The 17,568-nt window shown below is 52.7% G+C and overlaps 1 protein-coding gene across 1 annotated transcript in view; it reads right to left on the minus strand.

Moving 5' to 3' along the window:
* The window catches only part of LOC144611314 (neuronal-specific septin-3-like), a 68,416-nt gene extending 51,489 nt beyond the window's left edge, over positions 1 to 16,927 (minus strand). Inside the window, 1 exon segment of the mRNA XM_078430360.1 lies at positions 15,835 to 16,927. Coding sequence (XP_078286486.1) covers positions 15,835 to 16,720 — 886 coding nt within the window. The 5' untranslated portion in view covers positions 16,721 to 16,927.
* Between the last annotated feature and the right edge of the window lie 641 nt (positions 16,928 to 17,568).

The raw sequence follows: 17,568 nt of genomic DNA on the forward strand, positions 1-17,568 counted from the left end.
TTTCGCTACCATTTCCAGGCCCAACCTCGGCAAGACCAGCAGCATGTTCCCAATGTTGGGGGAGTCCAGAACCAGGGGCCACAGTTTAAGAATAAGGGGTAGGCCATTTAGAACTGAGATGAGGGAAAACTTTTTCAGTCAGAGAGTTGTGAATCTGTGGAATTCTCTGCCTCAGAGGGCAGTGGAGGCCAATTCTCTGAATGCATTCAAGAGAGAGCTGGATAGAGCTCTTAAGGATAGCGGAGTCAGGGGGTATGGGGAGAAGGCAGGAACGGGGTACTGATTGAGAATGATCAGCCATGATCACATTGAATGGCGGTGCTGGCTCAAAGGGCCGAATGGCCTCCTCCTGCACCTATTGTCTATTGTCATATTCAAGGACCAGTCTCACCCTGGCCACTCCCTCTTCGCCCCTATCCCACAGAGGGCAGTGGAGGCCAATTCACTGGATGAATTTAAGAGAGAGTTAGATAGAGCTCTAGGGGCTAGTGGAATCAAGGGATATGGGGAGAAGGCGGGCACAGGTTACTGATTGTGGATGATCAGCCATGATTACAATGAATGGTGGTGCTGGCTCGAAGGGTCAAATGGCCTCCTCCTGCACCTATTTTCTATGTTTCTATCAGAAAGAACTGTATAGTCTAATAACTGCGAAAAAATTAATACTTAAATTTTGGAAAAAACCAATAACCCCCACAATTAAAATGTGGACTACGGAAATGACAGAGACCCTGCATTTGGAAAAAATAAGGTTTGCCTTAATCGACAAACCTGAGCTATTTTTAAAAATATGGTCTCCATTTATTGAATTTTTAGAAAAGTAAATGTGTTTGGCACAGGACTAAAATAAAAAATTTAAATTAAAAGTTGAAAATTGAGTTAGGGGTTGGATGTACAACTGTGGTTATTGTCTCCCGGATCTACTCCCTTTAATTTTTATTGTTAGATCCGGTTTTTTTAACCCTCTTATTCTCTCTCCCCAAGTTTATAGTTTTTTTAATTTTATTTTACTTTCTTTCTCCAAAAATTTAAAAATTGAAGCTATGTAAGAACTTTGTAACAAATGTGTTTTTTATTTCTATTTGTACATATGCTTTTCAAAAATAAAAAATATTAAAAAAAAAAAAAAAGAAAGAACTGTATAGAAGTGTGAAAACGCACACCTCCAGATTCAGGGACAGTTTCCTCCCAGCTGTTATCGGGCAACTGAACTGTCCTACCACAAACCAGAGACCATCTCCTCATTGGAGACCCTCGGACTGTGTTTGATTGACCTTTACTGGACTTTACTCTGCACCAAATGTTATTCACTGTCAGTGTAGGAAGGAACTGCAGAAGCTGGTTTAAACCGAAGATAGGCACAAAAAGCTGGAGTAACTCAGCGGGACAGGCAGCATCTCAGAGAAGGAATGGGTGACGTTTCGTGTCGAGACCCATCTTCAGTTATTCACTATATCCTGTATCGATGCACTGCGGACAGCTTGATTGTAATCATGTATAGTCTTTTCACTAACTGGGTAGCACGTAACAATAAAAGCTTTTCATTGCCTACCCCGAGACCAGATCAATCTGCCATGTCCGTGTACAAATCCCTCCGTCAACTCTCATCACCTCTCCCCGGGACAGAACAGAGAGAGAGGTACCCTGGTTGAGTTTAGTTTAGAGATACAGCGCGGAAACAGGCCCTTCGGCCCACCGAGTCCACACTGACCAGCGATCCCTGCACATTAACACTATCCTACACACACTAGGGACAATTTACACATACACTGAGCCAATTAACCTACAAACCTGCACGTCTTTGGAGTGTGGGAGGGAAACCGAAGATCTCGGAGAAAACCCACGCAGGTCACGGGGAGAACGTACAAACTCCGTACAGACAGCGCCCGTAGTCGGGATGGAACCCGGGTCTCTGGCGCTGTGAGGCAGCAACTCTACCGCTGCGCCACCGTGCCACCCTGATACCCCGGGCAACTGTACTCTGGTTCTTAACTTGCCCACCAGCCTTAGAATCATAGTCACAGAGGTACACTGCATGGACACAGGCCCTTCAGCCCACTTATCCATACCGACCAAGAAGCCCCATCCAAACTAGTCCCATTCATCCATGACTGGTCCAAATCCCTCAAAACTTCTATGTACCTGTCCAAGCGACTGCTTCCAATAACAGCTCGATACGATACGATACAATATGATAGAACGTTATTTATCCCAGGAGGGAAATTGATCTGCCAACAATCATAAAACACAATATATATGAAACATGAGACGAGTGGAAAGACTTGGGGGATGTGCAAAGATTGGGGGGGGGGGAGGGAGGGGAAGGGAGACAGTCTCAGTCTACCCCCACGACAGAAGGGGGAGGGGTTGTACAGTTTGATAGCCACAGGGAGGAAGGAGGGGGTGAGCTGTATTGTCCTGGATGCTCCGCAGTTTGAGGAGCATCCTCCCCTCCAAGACCCCCCCCCCCGTGAATCATGGGACTCCAAATGTGGCCTTCCCAACGTCTTGTAACGTGACATCCCAACTCCTGCGCTCAATACCCTGACCAATGGGTGCTTCGGTTTCTCCAAAGACGTACAGGTTTGTTAGTTAATAGGCTTTGATATAATTGTAAATTGTCCCGAGTGTGTGTTGGATAGTGTAAGTTTACAGGGATCGCTGGTCAGTGTGCTGAAGGGTCTGTTTCCGTGTTGTATCTCTAAACTATACTAAACTAAACATCAGTCTGAAGACGTTACCTGTCCATCCCCTTCACAGAAACTGCCTGACCTTTGGTATTAGTTTTAGTTTTAGAGATACAGCGCGGAAACAGGCCCTTCGGCCCACCGAGTCTGTGTCGCCCAGCGATCCCCGCACACCAACACTATCCTACACACAATAGACAATAGACAATAGGTGCAGGAGGAGGCCATTCGGCGCTTCGAGCCAGCACCGCCATTCACTGTAATCATGGCTGATCATCCACAATCAGTGCCCCGTTCCTGCCTTCTCCCCATACCCCTGACTCCGCTATCCTTAAGAGCTCTATCTGGCTCTCTCTTGAAAGCATCCAGAGAATTGGCCTCCACTGCCTTCTGAGGCAGAGAATTACACTGATTCACAACTCTCTGAGTGAATTTTTTTTTCCTCATCTCCGTTCTAAATGGCCTACCCCTTATTCTTAAACTGTGGCCCCTGGTTCTGGACTCCCCCGACATCGGGAACATGTTTCCTGCCTCTAGCGTGTCCAATCCCTTAATAATCTTATATGTTTCCCCCTCTCATCCTTCTAATTTCCAGAGTGTACAAGCCCAGTCGCTCCAGTCATTCAACACTAAGGATAATTTTACATTTATACCAAGCCAATTAACCAACAAACCTGCACGTCTTTGGAGTGTGGGAGGAAAGCGAAGATTTCGAAGAAAACCCACGCAGGTCACGGGGAGAACGTACAAACTCCGTACAGACAGCACCCGTAGTCAGGATCGAACCCGGGTCTCTGGCGCTGTGAGGCAGCAACTCTACCACTGCTCCACCGTTAGGCCGAGACCTGCTGAATTCCTCCAGCACTTTGTGTTTTGCTTCATATTCCAGCAGTTCTGCGTGTCTGCAGTTCTGTGTGTCTCAAGAAATAAGGATGGAGAGGGAGGCTGCTGGTAACCTGTGGCTGGGAGTGATCGACATGACCGGGAAACCCATCTGAAGGGCAGCAGCCACTGTGAGCTTGATGGACTTTACACCCACGCTGCAGTAACTAAGGGTTGCCAACTATCTCACTCCCAAATACGGGACAAGGTGACGTCACCGCCCCACGTGGCCTCACCCAGCCAGCGGCCACGTGCTCCCGCTCCACCAATGGCGGCCGCCCGGGCCGGGAGGCGGGTTGCTACGCAACCTCCGTCAGGCGAACACACTCCGTTAGCCTACACTGTCCCATATTAGGCCCGCAGGCCGCTGTCGGCCAGGATAGTGTAGGCTAATGGAGTGTGTTCGCCTAACGGAGCTTGCAATAGACAATAGACAATAGAGAATAGGTGCAGGAGGAGGCCATTCGGCCCTTCGAGCCAGCACCGCCATTCAATGTGATCATCGCTGATCATTCTCAATCAGTACCCCGTTCCTGCCTTCTCCCCATACCCCCTGACTCCGCTATCCTTAAGAGCTCTATCCAGCTCTCTCTTGAATGCATTCAGATAATTGGACTCCACTGCCTTCTGAGGCAGAGAATTCCACAGATTCACAACTCTCTGACTGAAAAAGTTTTTCCTCATCTCCGTTCTGGGAGGCAACCCGCCTCCCAGCCCATGGGCCTAATACGGGACAAACCAATTTAGCCCAAAATACGGGATGTCCCGGCTACTACGGGACAGTTGGCAACCGTAGCAGTGACAGGGCTCGAGGCCAGAGGCTCTGGCTGTACCTGACATTTAATGCTCCTCACAACCTGTCTGATTCACTTCATCTGACCCTCTTCAGACAGACAGGCACCAAAACACAGAACACACACCTGTACAGCACCGGAACAGGCCCTTCGGCCCACAATGTCCGTGCTGAACACAATGCCAAGTTAAACTAAAATCCCCTCTGCCTGCGTGTGATCCATATCCCTCCGTTCCCTGCATATCCAGGTGCCTGTCTGAAAGTGAGTGAAGAAACTGTTGAAACCAAAGATAGACGCAGCACAAAGCTGGAGTAACTCAGCAGGTCAGGCAGCATCTGTGGAGAACATGGACACAGAGTGCTGGAGTAACTCAGCAGGTCAGGCAGCATCTCTGGAGAACATGGATTGGTGACGTTTCACAGAGTGCTGGAGTAACTCAGCAGGTCAGGCAGCATCTCTGGAGAACATGGACACAGAGTGCTGGAGTAACTCAGCAGGTCAGGCAGCATCTCTGGAGAACATGGATTGGTGACGTTTCACAGAGTGCTGGAGTAACTCAGCGGGTCAGGCAGCATCTCTGGAGAGAAGGAATGGGTGACGTTTCACAGAGTGCTGGAGTAACTCAGCAGGTCAGGCAGCATCTCTGGAGAGAAGGAATGGGTGACGTTTCGGGTCGAGACCCTTCTTCAGACCAAGTGTCTCAACTTGAAACGTCACCCATTCCTTCTCTTTGGAGATGCTGCCCGTCCCGCTGAGTTACTCCAGTGTTGTGTGTCTATCTTTGCCTGTCTAAAAGCCTCGTAAATGCCACTAACATGTCTCCCTCCACCACCACCCCTGGCAGCGTGTTCCAGACACCCTCCAGTCTCTGTGTAAAAAACTTGTGTCCTTTAAACATCCCCCCTCTCGTTGTAAAGCTATGCCCCTTTTTCTTTGACATTTAGTGTTTACGGGCCTGTTATGCTGCAGCAAGTATGAATTTCATTGCTCAGTGTCAGTACATCTGACAATTAAACACTCGTAAACGTTCTCCCAGTGACCTGAGTGAGCTTTCTCCGGGTGCTCCAGTTTCCTCTCACACTCCAAAGACGTACGGGTCTCTGGGTTAATTGGCTGTAGTAAAATTGTAAATAGTCCCTAGTGTGTAGGATAGTGTTAGTGTTAGTGTACGGGGTGATTGCTGGTCGGCGAGGTATCTCGCTAGGCCGAAGGGCATAGCGAATGCAGCGCCGGAGACTCAGGTTCGATCCTGATTACGGGCGCTGTCTGTACGGAGTTTGTACGTTCTCCCCGTGACCTGTGTGGGTATTTTCTCCGAGATCTTCGGTTTCCTCCCACACTCCAAAGACGTGCAGGTGTGTAGGTTAATTGGCTTGGTGTAAATGTAAAAATTGTCCCTAGTGTGTGTAGGATAGTGTTAGTGTGCGGGGATCGCTGGGCGGCGCGGACTCGGTGGGCCGAAGGCCTGTTTCCGCGCTGTATCTCTAAATCTAAATCTAAAAAATCTCTAAAGTTGAAAGTGAAACATGTCAGTTTTCAAAGCAGCGTTGTGCAGGATGGAACTGCAGATGCTGGTTTACACCGAAGATAGACACAAAATGCTGGAGTAACTCAGCGGGACAGGCAGCATCTCCGGAGTGCTGGGAATGGGTGAGGTTTTAGAAACATAGAAACATAGAAAATAGGTGCAGGAGTAGGCCATTCGGCCCTTCGAGCCTGCACCACCATTCAATATGATCATGGCTGATCATCCAACTCAGTATCCCGTACCTGCCTTCTCTCCATACCCCCTGATCCCTTTAGCCACAAGGGCCACATCTAACTCCCTCTTAAATATAGCCAATGAACTGGCCTCAACTACCTTCTGTGGCAGAGAATTCCACAGATTCACCACTCTCTGTGTGAAAAAAAACTTTCTCATCTCGGTCCTAATAGACTTCCCCCTTATCCTTAAACTGTGACCCCTTGTTCTGGACTCCCCCAACATCGGGAACAATCTTCCTGCATCTAGCCTGTCCAACCCCTTAAGAATTTTGTAAGTTTCTATAAGATCCCCCCTCAATCTTCTAAATTCCAGCGAGTACAAGCCGAGTCTATCCAGTCTTTCTTCATATGAAAGTCCTGCCATCCCAGCAGGTGTGAGATGTAAAGCAAGGGATTTCATGGAGACACAAAGTGCAGGGGTAACTGCGGGTCAGGCAGCGTTTCTGGGCGACCCGCTGATACTCCAGCCCTTTGTGTTCAACGCAAGATTCCAGCATCTGCGGTTCCTTGTGTCTTCAAGGACTGTGAGGAGATTAGTTAAGAAAGACCAGGTTTAAAGGAGCAAGATGGATGACTGTCTGCAGGTATTTTATAGAAACATAGGCAATAGGTGCAGGAGTAGGCCCTTCGAGCCAGCACCGCCATTCAATATGATCATGTATCTGCCTCCACCACCACCCCAGGCAGTGTGTTCCAGGCACCCACCACCCTGTGTAAAAAACTTGCCCCGCACTTCTATATACTAAAGCTCTTGTATGTTTGTTTGTTCCTGAACTACAGTGAAAACGGTACACTATACCGCGACAATTTTAGGCCACCTTACTCACCGTCGTCCCTTTGGTGCTAATGGAAGATGTTTAATTGAAATCGGTGTTATATTTTTCGAAGTTATTCACATTTTAAAGTTTAAATCTATCTCCTAGGGAGGGAGGGGGGAAGGGGGGGGGTGAAGGGAGGGGGGGATAAGGGGGGTTGAGGGGGATGGAGTGGGGGGAGGGGAAAGGGGAGGGTAAGGGAGGAGGGGGGAGGGGAGAGGAGGGAGGGAGGGGGGTGGGGGCAGAGGGGAGGGGAGGGTGCTGCACCAATGCAGGAGAGGTTTTGCCACAACTTGGTCAAGTCTCCTTTAAACTTTCCCCCTCTTACCTTCAATCCTGGAGGTGGGTCCTGGAGTGTGTGGGCAGTGTAGAGGGAGACACACTCAGAACATAAAGAACAGAGCAGAACAGCATAGGACAGGCCCACAACGAACATGAAACCAAGTTAAACTCATTTTAGTTTTAGTTTTTAGTTTTTAGTTTTAGTTTTACAGACACAGGCCCTTCAGCCCACCGGGTCCGTACTGACCAGCGATCCCCGCACTCTCACACGACCCCACACACACACACTGGCGACAATTTGCAACTTACAGTTCTACCAAGCCCATTAACCTACAAACCTGCACGTCTTTGGAGTGTGGGAGGGAACCGAAGATCTCGGAGAAAACCCACGCAGGTCACGGGGAGAACGTACAAACTCCGTACAGACAGCGCCCGTAGTGGGGATGGAACCCGGGTCTCCGGCGCTGTGAGGCAGCAACTCTACCGCTGCACCACCGTCCGTTAATGTCCCCTGCCTGTACGTGATCCATTCCCTGCATCTCCACGTGCCTGTCTAAAAGCCTCTTCAATGCCACTATCGTGTCTGCCTCCACCACCACCACCCCTGGCAGCCCGTTCCAAGACCCCCCCCCCCCCCACCCTTCGTGAACGTTTTGCCCGCACGTCCTTTGAACTTAGCGTCTCTCACCACAAAGCTACGTCGCCGAGCCTTTGACATTCCCACTCTGGGGCGAAGGCTCTGACTGTCTACCCTGTCTACGCCCCTCGTAATTTAACAAACTTCGACGAGTTCTCTCTGAGAGTTCGATGGAGCGAATGGCCTCCCCCTGCCCCCACTTCACAGCCCCGCAGTGCCCCCAGTGAACAGCCCCGCAGTGCCCCCAGTGAACAGCCCCGCAGTGCCCCCAGTGAACAGCCCCGCAGTGCCCCCAGTGAACAGCCCCGCAGTGCCCCCCAGTGAACAGAGCGAGGAGGATCGGGGAGGGTTGTGAACTCACAGCCGTCTCTGGAAGGTCCTCAGCGTTGGTGGGCGCTGGGGGGGGGGGAGCGTTGGAGAAACTGTCCCTGTGTAGTTGCTGCTCCCCTCCTCTCCCCTCTCCCTCCCCTCTCCCCTCCCCCCTCCCCCCTCCTCCCCCTCCCCCCCTCTCCCTCTCCCTCTCCTTCTCCCCTCTCCCTCTCCCCTCCCCTCCCCTCCCCTCTCCCTCCCCTCCCCCTCCCCTCTCCTCTCCCCTCCCCTGCACGTCTTTGGAGTGTGGGGGGAAACCGGAGCGCCCGGAGAAAGCCCACGCAGGTACTGTAAGACAGCAACTCAACCGCTGCGCCAAGGAAAACCAGCATTCCCTAATCAATCCCGCACAAAGCACAAAGCTGTTCATTCCAGATTTGGGATGTCCTTCACGGTGGTGCAGCGGGTAGAACTGCTGCCTCACAGCACCAGAGACCCGGGTTCGATCCAGACCGCGGGTGCTGCCTGTGTGGAGTTTGCACGTTCTCCTTGTGACTGCGTGGGTTTCCTCCGGGTGCTCCGGTTTCCCCCCCACATCCCAAAGACGTGCGGGTTTGTAGGTTAATGGGCCCCTCTGTAAATTGCCGCTAGTGTGCAGGGAGTTGATGGGAAAGTGGGATAACACAGAGCTAGTGAGAACTGGAGATCAACGGTACGTTTAGTTAACCTGTAAATTGTAAATTGTCCTCAGTATGTTGGATGGCGCTGGCATGAGGGGTGATTGCTGGTCAGCACGGACTCAGTGGGCCGAAGGGCCTGTAATTGGGGGGGCAGGGTGTGATGGAGACCTATCCCCAAACTCTATCTCCGTTACATTGACAACTGCATCAGTGCTGCCTCCTGCACCCGTGCAGAACTCACCCACTTCATCAACTTCACCACCAATTTCCATCCTGCACTCAAATTCACTTGAACCATCTCCCACACCTCACTCCCCTTTCTTGATCTCACCGTCTCCATCACGGGAGACAGACTATTGACTGAAGACTATTACAAACCCACTGACTCCAACAACTATCTGGACTATACTTCTTCCCACCCAGCTTCCTGCAAAGACTCTATCCCCTGCTCCCAATTCCTCCGTCTACGCCGCATCTGCGCCCAAGATGAGGTGTTCCACACCAGGACATCCGAGATGTCCTTATTCTTTGGGGAATGGGGGTTCCCCTCTCCCATCATAGATGAGGCCCTCACTCGTGTCTCCTCGGTACCCCACTGCTCCCCCCTTGCTCCCCCTCCCCCTAGTCGCAACAGAGACAGAGTCCCCCTAGTCCTCACCTTCCACCCCATCAGCCGTCGCGTACAACACATAATCCTTCGACATTTCCGACACCTTCGATGGGATCCCATCACTAGCCACATCTTCTCATCTCCACCCCTTTCCACCTTCTGCAGAGACCGTTCCCATCACAACTCCCTGGTCAACTCATCCCTTCCCCCCCAAACCACCCCCTCCCCAGGCACCTTCCCCTGCAACCACAGGAGATGCAACACCTGTCCCTGTACCTCCTCCCTCGACTCGGCATGAAGTTTAGACAATAGACAATAGACAATAGGTGCAGGAGGAGGCCATTCGGCTTTTCGATCCAGCACCGCCATTCAATGTGATCATGGCTGATCATTCTCAATCAGTACCCTGTTCCTGCTTTCTCCCCATACCCCCTGACTCCGCTATCCTTAAGAGCTCTATCTAGCTCCCTCTTTAATGTATTCAGAGAATTGGCCTCCACTGCCTTCTGAGGCAGAGAATTCCACAGATTCACAACTCTCTGAGTGAAAAAGTTTTTCCTCATCTCTGTTCTAAATGGCCTACCCCTTATTCTTAAAATGTGGCCGCTGGTTCTGGACTCCCCCAACATTGGGAACATGTTTCCTGCCTCTAACGTGTCCAACCCCTTAATAATCTTATACGTTTCGATAAGATCCCCTCTCATCCTTCTAAATTCCAGTGTATACAAGCCTAGTCGCTCCAGTCTTTCAACATATGACAGTCCCGCCATTCCGGGAATTAACCTGGTAAACCTACGCTGCACGCCCTGCACGTGAAGTTTGATGTCTCTAACTTCAGGTAGCCCCGGCATTCCCTCTCTCTCCGTCCCTCCCCCACCCAAGTCACACCAGCTTCTCGTTCCAACCTAGCTACAGATAACATTGGCCAGTTTCCTTTAACATCGCTACTTTTTTGCATTTCTTTCATTCATTTGTTCTACATCTCCCTACATCATCGTCTATGTCTCTCGTTTCCCTTTACCCTAACTAGTCGGAAGAAGGGTCTCATAGAAACATATAGAAACATAGAAAATAGGTGCAGGAGTAGGCCATACGGCCCTTCGAGCCTGCACCGCCATTCAATATGATCATGGCTGATCATCCAGCTCAGTAGCCTGTACCTGCCTTCTCTCCATACCCCCTGATCCCTTTAGCAAAAAGGGCCACATCTAACTCCCTCTTAAATATAGCCAATGAACTGGCCTCAACTACCTTCTGTGGCAGAGAATTCCACAGATTCACCACTCTCTGTGTGAAGAAATGTTTTCTCATCTCGGTCCTAAAAGACTTCCCCCTTACCCTTAAACTGTGACCCCTGGTTCTGGACTTCCCCAACATCAGGAACAATCTTCCCGCATCTAGCCTCTCCAACCCCTTAAGAATTTTATATGTTTCTATAAGATCCCCCCTCAGTCTTCTAAATTCCAGCGAGTACAAGCCCAGTCTATCCAGTCTTTCCTCATATGAAAGTCCCGCCATCCCAGGGATCAATCTGGTGAACCTTCTCTGTACTCCCTCAGGTCTCGACCTGAAACGTCACCCATTCCTGCTCTCCAGTGATGCTGCCTGTCCCGCTGAGTTACCCCAGCATTTTGTGTCTGTCTTTGGTTCACACCCTTCCCACACAGGAACCAGGGGATATTGGTTGAAGGTGAGAAGGGAAAGATTTGTTAAGAACCTGAGGGGCAATGTTTTCCCTCAGGGAGTGGTGGGTGAATGGAATGAGCAGCCAGAAGAGGTAGTTGAGGCGGGTAAGAAAAGAAAATGTAAAAGTTATTTGGCGCGGTGGCAGATTTGCTGCCTCACAGCGCCAGAGACCCGGGTTCGATCCTGACTACGGGTGCTGTCTGTACGGAGTTTGTATGTTCTCCCCGTGACCTGCGTGAGATTTCTCCCACACTCCAAAGATGTACGGGTTTGTAGGTTAATTGGCTTGGTATAAATGTCAATTGTCCCTAGTGTGTGTAGGATAGCGTTAGTGTGCGGGGATCGCTGGTCGGTGCGGACTCTGAGGGCCGAAAGGTTCATGGATAGGAAGGGTTTGGAGGGATATGGGTGGTTCAATTGGAATATGTTAGGTGGGCATCTTCATCAGCATGGATGAGTTGGGCTGAAGGGCCTGTTTTCGTGCCTTATGGCTCTGTGCATCTATGATTCTATCAGCTGGGTCTCAGTTCTGCATCCCCTCAACTCAGTGGGTCACAGGAAGACGAGTTAGACTGTTGGGTGACAAGTGAAACAAAATGGATTAAATGTGTGTCGGGACATAAACGGGAGTAACATTTAATATTCCGGAAAATCTGCCGTCTGCTGCCATCAAGGTCTTGACTTTATTGGATTAACTGAGTTTTACTGCTAGCACCAAGGCTAATGGACCACTTTAAACACCAGGGATTAAACACAGGCGCATTAAAGTGCTCAAAATTACAGGCCCCACTCCTATCCCGGGGATTAAAGATCCACTAAACAAACAGAAACAAAGGGTGGCACAGCGTTAGTGTTGCTGCCTCACAGCGCCGGAGACCCGGGTTCGATCCTGACTATGGGTGCTGTCTGTATGGAGTTTGCACGTTCTCCCCGTGACCTGCGTGGGTTTTCTCCGAGATCTTCGGTTTCCTCCCACACTCTAAAGACAAACAGGTTTGTAGGTTAATTGGCTTGGTAAATGTAAAAATTGTCCCGAGTGTGTGTAGGATAGTGTTAATGTGTGGGTTGGCACGGACCCGGTGGGCCGAAGGACCTGTTTCTACGTTGTATCTGTGAAACTAAAACTAAAAACAAACAGAAACAAAGGGCGGCAGGGTGTCACAGCGGTAGAGTTGCTGCCTCATAGCGCCGGAGACCCAGGTTCGACCCTGACTAGAGGTGCTGTCTGTATGGAGTTTGTACGTTGGTGACCTGCGTGGGTTTTCTCCGGGTTTGCTCCCACATTCCAAGGACGTACATGTTTTAGGTTAATTGGCTTCTGTAAATTATCCCCAGTGTGTGTAGGATAGTGTTCGTGCGTGGGGATCGCTGGTCGGCGCGGACTCGGTGGGCCGAGGGGTCTGTTTCCACGCTGTGTCTCTAAACGAGACTGAGCCAACTCATACAACAGAGAGTTGGTGTTAAACTGATAAAGGCCCGAGTAGCTACTGGAGATCACGGGCTCCGGCAGAAGGTCCCGGTGAGCCACGGCCACACCACGCTGGGTCTGGCTCGCCGCCACTGTACCGGGCAAGGGAGCCGCTGACCCTGCCCCCTGCCCCCTGCTCACCCCCCAAGACCGGGAACCGGAGAGAGGAGGCGGAGGGAGTTGGTGACGCGGCAGACGCTGGACAAAGGGACGGTCGGGAGAACCAGGGGGCTCTCACCTTCTGCGGCCTCAAGGTTGGCTGCGGGAAGCCCCCCTCTCCCCCACGGGGCACGAGAGCTGAAGGGGGCCGGGCGAGGAGAGGGACGGTCCGGACAGAGGCGATGGCTGCCATGGGCCTTTATGGGAAGAGGCGCCAAAACTTCAATACATTCAAAACTCCGCAGCCCGTCTACTCACCCACACTCCGATCCGTGACCATATCACCCCCGTCCTTTACAAACTCCACTGGCTCCCCATCCCCCAGAGAATCCAGTACAAAATCCTCCTCATGACCTACAAAGCCCTCCATAACCTGGCCCCATCCTACCTGACCGACCTCCTCCACAGGCACACTCCCACCTGCACCCTCCGCTCTGCTGCTGCCAATCTCCTATCCCCCCACATCCGGACCAAACTCAGATCCTGGGGGGACAGGGCTTTCTCTATCGCAGCTCCCACCCTATGGAACTCACTACCCCAAACCGTCAGAGACTCCCCCTCACTCACCACATTCAAAACATCACTGAAGTCTCACCTGTTCAGCACTGCCTTCAACCACTGACCGTCACCTCACCTTCTGTCTCCTTTCTCTGTTCGTTTACTTATTTATCTATTTATTCACTTCCCTATGTTCTCTAAATCCCTGTAAAGCGTCTTTGAGTATATGAAAAGCGCTATATAAATGTAATGCATTATTATTATTATTATTATTAAAACCTGGAGACCCTTGCACGTATTGGTGCCAACTACCCCACTCCCAAATACGGGACAAGGTGACGTCACCGCTCCGCCCCCCACGTGACCTCACCCAGCCACGTGCTCCCGCTCCACCAATGGTGGCCACCCGGGCCGGGAGATGGGTTGCTACACAATCTCCATTAGGCAGCGCCCGGGCCTCCGGGCCTACACTGTCCGGACCTAAGATACCGGAAACCTAGAGTGTCGGGACCTAAACTGTCGGGACCTAAAGTGTCCGGGCCTACAATGTCCGGGGCTACAGTGTCCGGGCCTACTGTGTCGGGGCCTACAGCGTCTGGGCCTACAGTGTCGGGGCCTACAGCATCGGGGCCTACAGTGTTCGGGCCTACAGTGTCCAGGCCTAGAGCATCGGGGCCTACAGTGTCTGGAGCTACAGTGTCGGGGCCTACAGCGTCTGGGCCTACAGCGTCCGGGCCTACAGTGTCCGGGCCTACAGCGTCCGGGCCTACAGCGTCCGGGCCTACAGCGTCCGGGGCTACAGCGTCCGGGGCTACAGTGTCCGGGCCTACAGTGTCGGGGCCTACAGTGTTGGGGCCTACAGTGTCCGGGCCAACAGCACCCCTTGGGCCTAATGCGGGACAAGGGTCTGTACGGGACAAACCAATTTATCCCAAAATACGGGATGTCCCGGCTAATACGGGACAGTTGGCAACCCTACTTGCACATGGACTGTTTCCATGCATTATGTACTTAACTGGAGATTGTACTCTTGTGTGGCAATCCTGGATAGGCCGGGAAGCATTGTGAAAGTCATGTTTTTTGATTTCTCCAGTGCTTTTAACACCATCGGCCTGCACTGCTAGGCAGCAAGCTGATGAAGATGTGGGTGGATGCTCCATTGGTGTCCTGGATCACCAACTACCTGACTGGACCACCACAGTATGTCAGGCCACAGAATGACAACCACAATATGTTAGGCCACAGAACTGTGTCTCAGACATGGTGGTGAGCAACACAGGGGCCCCACAGGGGACGGTCCTCTCTCCCTTCCTGTTCACCATCTGCACCTCCGACTTCAGATACAACTCGGACTCCTGCCGCCTGCAGAAACTCTCGGATGACTCTGCAATTGTGGGCTGCATCAGTGAGGGGAGGGAAGTTGAATACAAAGGTGTAGTCAACGACTTTGTTGAGTGGTGTGGGCTGAATCACCTGCAGCTCAACACTGACAAGACTAAGGAGTTAATGGTGGACTTCAGGAGGAGAGGAACAGCCCTGTCCAGTCTCCATCAATGGTGTGGTTGTGCAGTTTACCAGGGAGTACAAATACCTTGGAGTGTATCTGGACAGTAAACTGGACTGGTCCAGGTACGTTTGAGGCCCTGTACAAGAAGGGACAGGGCCGGCTGTACTTTCTGAGAAGGCTCCACTCCTTCAACGCCTGCAGTAACCAGTAGAACCAATACCATTAACCAGAGCCATCTTCTTTGCTGCCGTATGCGAAGGGTGAAGGCCACGGATGCCAACAGGATCAACAGACTCATCAGGATGGCTGGCTCCGTCCTGGGGGTGGAGTTGGGTTCATGGGAGGTGGTCTTGGAGGGGAGGATGCTCCTCAAACTGCGGAGCATCCTGGACAATACAGCTCACCCCCTCCATGACACACTGGCCAACCTGAGGAGCACCTTCAACAACAGTGAACCATTTTATCTTTTCCTTGATCATCGTCTGTTTTGATCTGTCATCTTCACACCTCACCCTTTTTTCTAGCTTCACTCTCCCCTGACTCAGTCGAAAGAAGGGTCTCGACTCGAAACGTCACCCATTCCTTCTCTCCAGAGATGCTGCCTGTCCCGCTAAGTTAGTGCAGTATTTTATGTCTATCTTATGGATTTACCTTACTGCTGATATAAATGAGAAATCATTAAAGTACAAATAACAGACCATCTCTCCCTTAGAACAGTAAAGCTACTGCCTTATAGCGCCGGAGACCCAGGTTCGATCCTGACCACGGGTGCTGTCTGTACGGAGTTTGTACGTTCTCCCTCCCTCTGACCCGCGTGGGTTTTCTCTGAGATCTTCGGTTTCCTCCCACACTCCAAAGACGCGCAGGTTTGTAGGTTAATTGGCTTGGTGTGTGTGTTAAATTGTCCCTAGTGTGTGTAGGATAGTGTTAGTGTGCGGGGATCGCTGGTTGGCACGGACTCTGGCCTGTTTCTGCGCTGTATCTCTAAACTAAACTAAATTGCATGCGGTGACAGGCAGGACTTTCGATGAAAGATTGAGTTTGAACTGGTCTAACCTTCAGGAGACGATCTCCTTGAAGCCTGTGTAGATCCACAGCCGTCCGACCGCTCGTGCTGACTTTGTTGACCGCAGCTCTGGTTGTCTGGACACGGAAGGTCTGAAGCCGCTTGTTCTCTGAAGACCAAGGGACGTCGGGCTCTCCCCCTCTGCATCCTTCGTGTGATTCTGCTGAACTGCAGGGGCGCGGGGAGCTCTCGTTCCTCCTCGGCGATGCCGGCCCTGGGCGACCGTCCCTCCGCCAGGGGTGGGGAGAGCCGCCGTTCTACGAACCCCTGGCCTCTCTCCGACATCGGGCTCTGCTTGCCACTGGAGGACCTCCCATCCCGGGTGGGAAGGAAACTCCTACGTTCAAACCCAACGCTAGTCGGGTGTTTGGGGAGTGACTGATGGAGGGTTGGTGGTGGATCTCCCAACCTAAACGTACCTTCAGGGCCAGCACCGTGGTCCGTGGTCTCTGTAGCCGCTAGGCCGCCAGCCTGCCCCAACCTCACGAGGCTTTGTCCATGTGGCCTGGGCTCTCCACAAGCCTGCTCCAACATCACAAGGCTTGGTCCCTGTGGTCTGGACTCTCCACCAGCCTGCCCCAACATCACAAGGCTTGGTCCATGTGGCCTGGGCTCTCCACCAGCCTGCCCCAACCTCACAAGGCTTGGTCCATGTGGCCTGGGCTCTCCACAAGCCTGCCCCAACATCACAAGGCTTGGTCCATGTGGCCTGGGCTCTCTACCATCCTGCCCCAACATCACAAGGCTTGGTCCATGTGGCCTGACCTCACCGCCAGATGGCTCCATGTCCCTTGAACATTTTCCCTCTGCCCCGTCCGGGACAGTTTGAGATTTGTCTCCGTGGATGGAGACCAGAGTGGAGAGGTCCCCCCCCATGGGGCCGCTGCCTGTCGGAGGGGGCAGAGGGTCCCGTGAGTGCCGTGCAGCGGGTGGGAGCTGTGTGGAGGAGGGCAGGTCCAAAGCCAACTGGAGCCCACAGTGGAAGCGTGCCGAGCCCGGAGACAAGGTCGGCTCCACGTCGGGGGCGTGGATGGGCCGGTCTTGGTGGGAGTTGTGCGGGGAGACAGGCCTGGAGACAGGGTCTGCCCGTCTGGCCACAGGCTGGCCCAGCAGGGCTGCAGCCTTCTGCAGGAAGCGGTCTAGGTCTACTCGCTGCCTCTGCGCCTGAGCGATGGTGAGCTCCTTGTACTTGTGGCCAGAGTTGGCGATCTCTCGATGGCTGAGATGGCCGTGCCAGGTAGACGGCGAGCTGCCCCTCCCCGACAGGGCCTGGGCCTGGGCCTGGGCCTGGAGCCGAGTCTGGGGCCGAGTCTGAGCCTGGGCCGGGGCCTGGGCCTGGGGCCGAGTCTGGTCCTGGGTCTGGGCCTGGGCCTGGTCCTGGGTCTGAGCCTGGGCCTGGGCCTGGGCCTGGGCCTGGGCCTGGACCTGAACCTGAGCCTGGGCTTGGGCCTGTGGCTGAGTCTGGGCGGTCTCGGCCCCCTCCACCACCACCCCACCAGGAGGCCGACAGTCAGGAGGGCCCCCCTTCACCAGGCCCAGGCCCCACCACCCTGCCGCCATCTTGTCGCGACCAGTCGCTGTGGGACCGTCGTCAGCCGGCTGGTTGCCGGGGCAACGTGTGAAGGAGCCGATGGTAATCTTGCGTCGGAGGATGGGCGAGAGGAGCTGGTGCTTGATGCCGGGGATGCCGCAAGGCCGGCCCTGGAGGGCAGGCACCGACCCAT

This window comes from Rhinoraja longicauda, chromosome 40, assembly GCF_053455715.1.
Source record: "Rhinoraja longicauda isolate Sanriku21f chromosome 40, sRhiLon1.1, whole genome shotgun sequence".
NCBI classification, from domain to species: domain Eukaryota; kingdom Metazoa; phylum Chordata; class Chondrichthyes; order Rajiformes; family Arhynchobatidae; genus Rhinoraja; species Rhinoraja longicauda.